Genomic DNA, 11,420 nt, shown 5'->3' on the forward strand with positions numbered 1-11,420 from the left:
GGAAGATACCAAATTCTCTGTGATTCAGCTGACAGTTGACCTTCAGGTATCTTGTAATGCCAAGCCCTTTTCAAGGAGATTATCAACAAAACCTACATAATCCTTGTAGTACTGTTCATTCTGGAGCATTTTCTTTCTTTGCCATTTCGCTCTGCTCTGTGCTTGAGTCCTGTTGTTTGCACATAATGTATCATCTCTGAATGGTAATGGAAGCTCATAGTGACCATTGACATATTTCACCTGTTCCTCTGCTGTCTCCATAAATTTCCTATCTTCTCTTGAATAGCCCTTCTCCCCTGGTACTTTGCCGAGATCCTGCTCACTGAAGTCTCGTTCAAGATCCTAACGATAGTACTCCCGGAGCTAGACATTCCTTCACAGAACTCTTTTCGCAAAGGATGACTCTGTTGCAGACAAGAGTGTTTCTCTCACTATTAAACTTCACATGTAGAGGCCCGTTAATCGTCCAGCCATGCTTATACAACACTGCGAACGGACCATCCCCATCTGATGGAATCACCTTTTGAGGCTGTAAGGCTGAAGGACAGTTACTTCCAATTAGGAGACCAACTTCAAGTTCGGGTAAAATTCAGGTAATTTACTTGCCATATCTTCAAGATCAGAGAATCGCCGAGAAACTTTGGATCAGGAATCTGGTTATGATTAACTGGTATTTCCTTTACAAATGTCCTAGGAAGATAGACTGGATGATTGTCCTGATTGTCAGTTACAGTGAGGCCAGTTACAGCTGAGGTTTCTACCATATCTACACCATGCATAGTCTGTAATTTCAGAGTTGTCGTAGTTGTTGATGCGCCAAGTTGATCTTTGAGTGTCTCGGTGATGAAGCAACCAGTACTCCCATTGTCTAAGAGTGCATAAGTCTTCACCGCTTTACTGTTACCTTGCTGGCGCATGTCACGATGACAGGTAGAATCGACTGTAGCACAGTTTCCACCGAGTCAGACTTGGTACTGTTACAAGAAGATGACACTGTTTCTGTTAAATCCTTTTGGTTGCCGTTGCCTTCTGTTTGATACTTGGTGTCTGTTGAATGTTGACTGCTGTGTCTCATTTGAAAGTTATCGTCATGTAGTGCTGTTGGATGACGTTTTCCACACTTCCTACATATTCTCTTTCTTAGACATCCTTTGACAGCGTGGTTGTATCCGTAGCATCCATAACACATGTGCTTCTTCTCTCAAGTAAGTACGCGTTTCTCGCTCAGTGTCTTTTGCTTGAAGGCTTCACAGTCATCGATGTCATGTGCTTTCCAACAGAAGTGACAGGATACTTTCTTCTTGTGATCAGTGTAGTTCTGTCCGACATTTGTTTGAAAGTGCTAGACCTTGGTTTGCTAGCAATCAGCTTGTCCTTCCTAAATCCTCTGCTAGGAGTATGTCCACGATTACTTTCTGTTTTACTCATTGCTTCTTTACTGAAAATGGGCTCATTCGCTGATTTGGCTGCAAAGTCTATGAACTCCACGAGATCTTTAAATCCAATCATCCTGTTGTTCTGGATCCTACACTTAGTAATGTGATCTCGCCACTTGTTCTGGAGGTATTGAGGCAACTTCTGTACTATAGCCTGCAAGTTGGGTGCATGGTTCAGGACGGTCATATGAGATATATTGTTCATAGCATGTGAACATTTGGTGAGAAAGAATGAGAATTGTTTCAACTTCTGACTATCTTCTTGCCTAATATCTGGCCATGAAAGTACCTGATTGACGTCAGACTCTCTTGCAGAAACCTTGTATGGATCCCCGTATTCTCCAGCAAGCAACTCCCGAGCCTTCATGTATCCCTCCACTGGTGCCATGTACAAACATCCAGCTATCAACTCCTTTGGTTCCCCCTCCAGCTGCTGGTCCAGGTAGTACAACCTGTCTATACTGTTTGTGGTGTGAGGAACTATCCTAGCATCAAATGACATCATGAATGAGCTGTATGCTGTTGGGTCACCCCTAAACTTGGGTACTTCAGGTTGTGGAAGAAACATGGCAGTTGTCATCTGTCTGTGGGTTTGCAGTAGCACATCATTCTGAGTAGGCTGCAATGTTTGCTGAACAGATGAATGCATAGTATTCATAGTCAAAGGTGGGTGAACTTGTGTTGAAGGAGTAAAATAACTTGCATTTGGGTTCAGACCTTGAGGCTTGTATTCTGTCTGAGGTTCTTCATGTTTAACTTCGTGTTTAACAGCACCTACACCCTGACTGGGGACATTGAGGTTAGAATCACCCTGAAGCTCCAAGTCTATATCAGCATAAACCTTCTCTCTTGCCCTAGTCTTAGCTATTTCTATGTTCAACTGAAGCTCCTTCATTTTACGTGTTTCCTCCAACATGTCTTTTTCTGCAAGAAGTTCAGCCAATTTTGCCTTTTCCTTAGCTAGAGCCGATCTCGTTGAACTTGTAGTTTTTCCTGAAGCTTGGGAACCCCTATTTGACAGATTATCACACTTATCTAACAATAGTCTCTCATTTGAAATCCAACCTTCAACTACCTTTCTAAAGCTAGAAATAGAAATATCCTTTTCTTCATAACGTTTTCTCTCACAATCTCTATCTGCCTCAGAATCAAGCTGCTCATAATAGGAAGCAAAGTAAGTGTGATACTGTTTACACAAATCAATCAACTCCACAAAACAAAACTTCACTGAATGTAAATTGTCACTACCACTGTTCAACATTAATCTGGAAAGTTCATTTCTCTTCTTCGTTATGGCTGAAAGCGCTGCAATTTGTCGATTCTTTGACCATTGTAACCTTTCAACTTTCCCTTTCTCAGTCAAAGTTTTAACTCTTCCTGACTCTCTGACAGACTTAGCATTAGTGTGGTTAGCCTCGAACTGGTCAACTGGAGATATACCTTCACCAGAAGTCTCTACAGTTTGCACTCTGTGTTCCACATTATCAGATTGTTCATTCAATGTCAAATTAGATTGTTCTTCCTGCAGATAAAACACATCATCCCCTGCCGTTGCCATCATAGCACATTACACGTTACACTATACTATGATGGTCATTATGCAGGCAACAAATGTTTACAAATATTCACTAAGTCCAATTAGGGTAACACTACTGACGTTATTTGGCATTAAAGTTCTGATGGTCAACGTTCTTCAGCTCCAACATCATATGGCAATGGTAGAAAAAATTCTGAACTGATGTGGATGCAAGACACAAAAATTCTTTACTCGCACCAATAATTTATTCTGGTATACGTTCAATTTCACTTTGACTTCTTTCTTTGGCTTGGTGAGGTTCAGAAAACTACAAAGCAGAAATACAGACTTGCTAAGTAAATTATTCCTAACACTCAATTATTCCTAACACTCAAACTACATGACAAGTCTAAGTAAATTACTTCAAATTAACAGTTACAAGATAAATGAATAAAATGTACAATTAACAAAACCTTCAAATAATATTACCTTATTATGCCTTGAAATATATTACAATAGCAAACAATGCTACTCACATTTGTGTTCATGCCAACTACAACAGCTGAATGTCTCCAACATGGAGGCAGTGACAAGCCATGTGCTCTGATGAGGAGCAACACTCACAATAAGGGGAAGTAATCTGTTATGACAATCATGATAATACTTTTTGGAAAACTAAAAACAGTTATAGCCAAGCTAGACTTTCTGAACCTCATCTGAACTAAATTTTACAATGAAAATTACTACACTATTTTAGAACTTTGTACTTTGCAACATAAAAATATAACCTTTTGACAACAAATATCTTTAGTGTATGAAATTATAAACTAATTGGAGTGAACATTTTTTCTGCATCAACAACCGTTATAGATGGCTTGAACAGTGACTTACCCACATTAGATACCTTGATAGATTGATACCGTGATAGATGGCTTGAACAGTGACTTACCAACCTTAAACACATAGAGATTATTAACCTTGTTGTTTCCGTATCATATATATCATATATATGGAATAAAAATTGTATTATGCGAGCCTTTGGCATATGTCATTCTTAAAATTACTCTTTAAAAAAGAAGCAAATCGTACGTGAATTTATATGAAGATAATCAAGCATTCGCGTAAGAATACTTAGCGGTACACCAAGGTTAATGTCGTTTATGACGGCGGCATATGGTTGTGACTATAGTCTGTTTGGCTCAAAAGCGGACCAATGAATTGCAATCTAACTCGAAAACTAATAAACATAACATACTCAATGAAACTCAATGCTAGATTATTAGAACACAAGTCATGCACACTGTTGCAGTACAGACATGATGTGTTGCAGGGGAACACTGTTACTGTCATCATCTCCAACCTGACCTTGGAGGAGGACTGCGCCATGATGTCCCGCGACAACATCAAGCAGCTGTTTGTGGAGTACAAGTTCCTCGGCCTGGACCCCCAGGAGACAGAGACACCCTTCTCACTGCCCAAACCTAAACCATACCAGCAGATCACGTACAACTTCACCAAAAGTCAGTACTCTCATGTACTCATGTGCCTGTCAGTTTTTATCAGACACAACTCGAGACTGATTAGTCAGTGACAATCCTGTTTGTTTTAAATGATATTTCATATTTGTCTAGCAACAAGATTTAGATCAAGTCTGACATCTGTCCGTGCTGGTTCTTCAAGGCTTTTGTAGAGTTGCATTCCTTGCAGACCAGTCATTGATTTTTCTGGTGGGTCACAGGTCAAAAACTAGTATCCCTCCCCTACATTTTGTTTTATATGTGTATGACTTTCTCTATGTCATGGGACATAGTTTTCTTGATCCTCGAAAAGACAAATGAAAAAGCACTTCATATTTTGTTACAAACTGTCAGAGACAGTTCCATTTCTGGTGACCAACCAAGCCCTCTAATAAATGACCAGTCCCAAGGTTGTAAGGAGGACGTGGTAATTGACCTGTCTACTATTCAGAGCAGTGCTAAACCCAATTCACTGTCTAACAGCATGGTTCTGGTTAATATTGGTCTACAATACTCACTTTGGCTTGAGGCTGTTTCGAGTGGAAAAACTCAATGATGTGATAAATTGTGTGTCACAAAACCCTGATGGCATTGGTATAGGCTCAGAATATCAACCACTGGTTTGTTTGGTCCATACTTCATCATTACCAGGCTACCTTATATGGCAGGAGTATTGCATTAATCTTCAAAGAAACAGCTTGGAAAGGATTTCGTGTACCTGTGCATCTAAGGTAATGTAACTGAGATGAAACCTCTGTTGACAGCTATACAAGTGGACATGGAGAAGAACTACGAGAGGAGGCAGTACCTGGCCAGTATGTTGCTGCCTGATGATCCAGATGGAGGAAGGTCAGTGTGTCTCTCTGCTCAGAGTCCTTGATCTTTTGAATGGCATTTACAAAGTGGATATGTTACTGAAGGTGGTTATATCACCTTCTTTTCTTGTAGTGATAGTTCTGTGTAGATTGTACCACCTTTGTGTTGTGATATACAATGTGTTTATGGTGGTGTAATGTTTCTGAAGGATGAATCCAGGAGACAGTTATGATTATGGTTTAGTCATGAGTGTTAGTGTAAAACAGTGGAGTAGAACTGGATGGTATCTCTTACTGGTAGCATATATATAACAGTGATTGCACAAGAGGGATGTGAAGCCCATTTCTGGTGTCCCCCGCCGTGATGTTGCTGGAATATTGCTAAAAGCGGCGTAAAACCAAACTCAGTCAGTGCACAAGAGGGAAATGGTGTAATGTCATTTTTATCATTTTGTTAAAGTTTGAAAGAACATCTTTATTAAAAAAGTACCAATACTGATAGGTTTTCAAGACATTGTGATCGCCCTGAATAACAGCAAGATTATTGATGTGGCATTAAATAGTATTTACTCACTCTGGACAAGTTGAACGACAACTGATCTGAAACCCTGTATACTGGTGGCAGTGACAAAATATCCTGGAAAATATTAGAAAGAACTTTACAGCGGATTATGTTGAAAGAATTGAGGCCAGGTGTACATGGATGGCTGAAGCATAGTTTGAAACCTTGGTGTAGATCACTTTCTAGATAATGGTCTAGAATCTGCTCAAAAATATTGAAGTTGATCTTTAGTACTATCTAGTCATTGTATTTTACACAGAATGGAATATAGTTATTTTATGGTTATTATATTTATTCTTTCAAGCGATTTTTTAACATTCCACCAATTGGTAACACTTTTGTCGTGCTAAAATGTTGCAAATACTTTTGCACTCCATTGCCTTTAGAAATTAATTGAAACCATGATTATTCTACGCTAAACATTAATTTCACTGTATGCCTACATTTTCTCTGAAACAGATGCATGTTTCTCTGAACTGAACTTCAGGCATGAGTGTCCAAATTTATCTTAACATAGAGTGACATCCCTTTGTTGTAGATGGATTCAATGATCATCGATTCAAATACATTTTGTCGTCATTACTTTTTTCAGTTTGTCAGCACCATACCCATACTGGTTAATTTCATCAAAATGGTAAATGTCTGAGACAAGCATATCTTTGGGCTTTCCTCCTCTATCAAGCTCAGGTGCCGAAGACCTGGGTTCGATTCCCCACATGGGTACAATGTGTTAAGCCCGTTTCTGGTGTCCCCCGCCATGATATTGCTGGAATAGTGCTGAAGGCGGCGTAAAACCAAACTCACTCACTCAGGTGCCATGATATAACCCCCAAAAACTATTCAGAGGTACATTAAACCAAACACTCCCACTCACTTTTAAATTGAACTCTCTATTCAGGATCAGGTTCACTTTGGTCAGTGAACCACCGGAGGACGACCAGGATGCAGACTGTGAGGATGTGGGTGTGGTCTATGTCAGTGTCAAGGACATTCTACTCAAGAAGAAGGATGTCAAGGATACAGATATTGATAGTGAGTATCTCATCAGGAGTCAAATATCACATGGTCATTAAGGATCTAATCTACATGATAAGTATTGGGGGACACTGGTGGCCCGTTTGTCTCAGCAATTTGCTTTGCTGTGTTAGCATAGGGTTTGACATCCCACATTGTTCATGATTATGATGAATGGTTTGTCAGCACCATACTGATTCTAATGGGTTTGACCCGCAATTGTAAATATCTGAGAAATATATCTCTTTGGACCTTCCTTTCCAATTATACCCACGAAGATCTGGGTTAGAATTGATTTTCAGTGAAACATGCTTTACATAAGAGGCAATTTTTAAGATCTCTGTCACATGTATACTTTAGCCTTTGAATCCTGTGGTCATCATTGTACTGGACTTTTCAGTTCTGGACGTGAATGACGAGACAAAGGTGATCGGCCAGATGAACCTGACAGTGGAATGTCTGGCAGCTCTGGAGGCCGTGGAGAGGGAGATGCAGGTGGAGGGCACATACTGAACTCAACCCAGCTGACCTAATGAATGAATGATACTGAAGCTTTGTTCTGAATCATGAATGAATGCCTTGTCCTGACTGAATGATGTACCGTGCATGATTTGATGTCATTGACTTATGGATAGAACACCTGAGTGTCACTGAAAGAAGGGCTGAATACATCTAAGTGTTACTGGAATATTAACGTTGCCTGGACATACCATAATCACTGAAGTATCACTGGTCGAATAAAAGTGCTGTCAGATACTGCATTATTTTAACAAATATGTGATCTGTGTCCTGAGTATTGAATGCGTGTACAGACACATGCAAAAAGTAATCGGACACTTGACGTAATTTCCATAGACTTACATGTTAATTTAGTGTAGCATAAATAATTTTCATGACTTTATTTTCATAAGATCCAAGTCAAAGTTGCACATCTGTGAGGAATCATCTTACCTATAATCACATAATTTCTGTTTAATTTTCGGTTGCTTATTTATCGAATAGAAACAATTTAATCAACATATGTACAGTGCCGTGAACTCCTAACATGGCAGCCTATGGGAGTGTGCATTTTGGAACCATACGCAAGTTGGTAAATGTGATGTCATTAGTTAAATAGTGGTCGGAAAATTGAACGGAAATTATGTGCACAGAGCAGAGATGATTTCAAATTTGCCTGTCAAATTTTACATAGATCCATCCCAAACTCACTTCATGAAAATTATTTATGCTACACTGAATTAACATGTAAGTCTATGGAAATTACGTCAAGTGTCCGAATACTTTTTGCACGGGTCTGTACATTTGCCATAAGACCAGGCCAGTCAGCTGTTGTTTAGTGACAGTAAATTAGTGTGTGCCTTTCTCAGAATATATTGTACATAGTGTCTTATCCTGTTGTCTGTGATACGTAGCCGTACTTTGTGTAAAGATCTATTTATTATTGTCTGTGATACATAGTTACAGCTGTATGAAACTGATACCGTCCTCTGTAATGTTGAGTTCCCTCCAACAGAAACGTTTTTAGAATCATTTTTAACATTACTGCATTTTACATGTAGTCTTAATATCTTAATTTATATGTTCAGTAGTGATGTCGTTAAAGTGTAAAGCTAGTGTAGATATAACTTCAGAATCATACAGATGGATTGTAACAAATAGTGCCCTTAGTTTTGTACAAATAAAGTCAATGTGCCTTTATATAATAAATGTCTTTAGATATTAACTGCGTATTGTTGTGCTTTCTAGACTGCCCAGTTGTCTCAGGTAAAAAACTGTACCATGCAGAGTTGTGTCCCTTTGTCATTGGAGGATATTCTACCTTTAGATTTGATTATTAGATTCTAGCATTTCAAGATCTTGGTTTACAAGTGCAATTAAACGGTACAAAGAAGTATACATCTATGCCAAGATTCAATCACATTATTTCCACACCTAGTTAAATAGCCAAAAGAAATGTTTAATATTACTTGCATATAAGTGTATTATTGTAGATTGTATATGTTTATTTGTGTGAATTAAGAAACAACTGAATGTCAAATAAGCTTCCTTGTGTTTTGAATACATAAACCTGAAGGACCATGGAAGCAAAATAAGCTATTTGGTAGGTGGCAGGTTAAGTGCTTGATGTACCAAATTATCTGAATTCTCAAGATGTAGTAAATAATCTGATTTCTGCATCTGGATAAATAATATACATGGGAAGATCTGATTTGAAGTTATACAGCTATATTGTTGAGGGTATTTTTTTAGGTCCATGGAATCTACACCCACACAAGTGCACTACAGAAGGAACACTTCTGTTCTGTGGCACTTTTCAGAATTTGTGATTTGAAGCAGTAAACAAATGAAGCCAAATTGTATTTTAAAGCAAACAAACTCAAAAGTACAATCCTTGGGCAGTGAATGTTCTATGTATTAGTTAGATCATTTCAAACCGAGATCTGTGCTCGTATACACAACAGTTCTGCCGGAGTTAATTGACAGGTGGGAGACGCGAGAGCTTTGCTCGAGCTTCCTCAACACCTGTCAATCAACTCCGGCAAAACTGTGGTGTATACGAGCACAGATCGAGGATTGGATGAGCTAACTGACTTGTACCACGCCTATTATGTATGGGAAGCGGGAAAATTTTAAAGTTTTAACGACCGTTTCATTCTCAGTCTAGTTGCCAAAATGAGGGCACAGGTAGTGTGGGACGAGGACATAGACGACTTCACACTGTCACAGATCGCATCAGTCATGGAAAATGAATTTCATGCATTTGAGGGACTTTCCCAGCTCACTCTTTCACAAACAGTGAATGAGTACGATGTAGACACTCTAATGGTGGGGGACATATAAAGTACATGTATACGTTTTTCATTTTATTACAGCATTTTGTTCTCATAAATAAAAGAGTTGGTCAATTTCAGCTTGTAAATTCATTTGAAACCATTAAAACTGTAGAAGTTACATTTCCTTGTTGCAAACCTTGACTGACATAAGTTGTGTACAATGTTGAACAATGTTGAGTTCAGTCCTCTTGCCGTGGGGCGTGGCTTTTAGGAGCCAATGGCAGACGAAATCTGCCTTCAAGACAAAACTGTTGTCTTCCAGCACATACACCACGGGTAAGATCAAAGGAACCGACACTCAGGCGTGGTACAAGGAGTAACAACAAACAAACAGTGATCAATATTGAGAGGAAGGATATGTCAGGGTAGAGATTGCGATGTGGTAGAATCAGAGATTCTACCAGTAGAGATTGCGATCACAGCCTCTACTGGTAGAATCTCTGATCCTACTAAAGTACTGTCGGAAATGCTAGAAAAATGCTTTTTAACCTTAATACTTTGATTAAGGTGATAGATGAACTATGTTGTCAATATATCAACTCGCCTATAGTGTACCTAATTTTTATTTCAATCAATTTAACATTTCCATGCATTTAAAGGGCAGTTTACAGGAGAGAATGTGGTACCAAAACAACAACTCAAGATTTTTTCAGAGTTTAACATGAGAAATCTGAAATAGTCTTTAAATTTATGCTAATAATACAGGTGGTGCAAAAATATAAATTAACGTTTCTCTTAAACAAATAAAATGTTGAATGTTTGTGTTACTTGACTTAATTATCATTTCTTCATTGAAGAAAAATTAATGTAAATGTTAAGTCTTAATAAATTAGTTTCCGCCATGCATGCACATGTTTATCACAGCTGCTCACTATGGCCAACGATTTGCAGTCTTCCATTGTTGCAAAGGTTTATAAGTTTTTTGTGCTTGAGAAAGACAGAGGTAAACCTTTCATTAGTTTAGAAAGGGTTTATTACAAAACCTGTAGATCTGTTGGTATGTCTTATCAACAAGTTTACAATATTGTAAACAAATCAGACAAGACAGGGACCGTCTCAAAAGCAAAACTGGGAAGCTATACCAGTGACTTAGTTAAATCTTTGGCCAATGTTCACAACTGGATTAAATTGACCAATCACATCCATATATTTTGCAAAGAAATATACTATTGACATGCAAAACATTTATTAAAACGCTGCACATTTCTACAATCAATCGATAAAATAACACAAGTGATGGGATTCTTTCTTATGCACAATAATGCTAATGATTATTTCAAAAAAACAAACACACACACACACACACACTACCCCTTATTTTTCTAAGTTTTTTATATTTTCATATGTAAAAACACATTTTAGGGCATGTCTCAAAATTTATTCCCCGGTCTACATTAGGTAGATGTTTCTTAAAGTGATATTTGTTATTTAAGCAACTGTAATATCTCTGATTTTTACATAAAAGTCAAAAAGCATATTTCTAGCATTTCGACAGTACTTTAGTAGAGATTTCGATCGAGTCTCTACTGGTAGAATCTCCGATGGGGTGGGGATATAGTAGGTGAAGAATTGACCAAGTGTTGACCAGGTGGGGAAATGACTGGATTCCTGGGAGGGGGTTTACGTCCCAAAAGTCATACATCCCAATTGTCAGACAAATCAATCAGGCGTGACTGTGATTACAACCTAGTCTTACCCACTGATATAATGAACACTCTTTGGAATA

The 11,420-nt window shown here is 38.4% G+C and overlaps 1 protein-coding gene and 1 long non-coding RNA gene across 2 annotated transcripts in view; one reads left to right on the forward strand and one right to left on the reverse strand.

The window, feature by feature from the left end:
- The window catches only part of LOC124283493 (protein fantom-like), a 70,121-nt gene extending 61,538 nt beyond the window's left edge, over positions 1-8,583 (forward strand). The window contains exons 33-36 of the mRNA XM_046719558.1: positions 4,283-4,472; positions 5,234-5,318; positions 6,745-6,878; positions 7,261-8,583. Coding sequence (XP_046575514.1) covers positions 4,283-4,472; positions 5,234-5,318; positions 6,745-6,878; positions 7,261-7,373 — 522 coding nt within the window. The 3' untranslated portion in view covers positions 7,374-8,583. The remainder of the gene's footprint in view (positions 1-4,282; positions 4,473-5,233; positions 5,319-6,744; positions 6,879-7,260) is intronic.
- LOC124283467 lies at positions 3,200-3,623 on the reverse strand. The gene is made up of 2 exons (XR_006900351.1): positions 3,489-3,623; positions 3,200-3,280 (listed from the first exon to the last, which is right to left on the reverse strand). It is a non-coding gene; the product is annotated as an uncharacterized LOC124283467 (long non-coding RNA).
- Positions 8,584-11,420: the final 2,837 nt, after the last annotated feature.

Source organism: Haliotis rubra, unplaced genomic scaffold (assembly GCF_003918875.1).
Source record: "Haliotis rubra isolate DU_JTF1 unplaced genomic scaffold, ASM391887v1 Scf317, whole genome shotgun sequence".
Classification (NCBI taxonomy): domain Eukaryota; kingdom Metazoa; phylum Mollusca; class Gastropoda; order Lepetellida; family Haliotidae; genus Haliotis; species Haliotis rubra.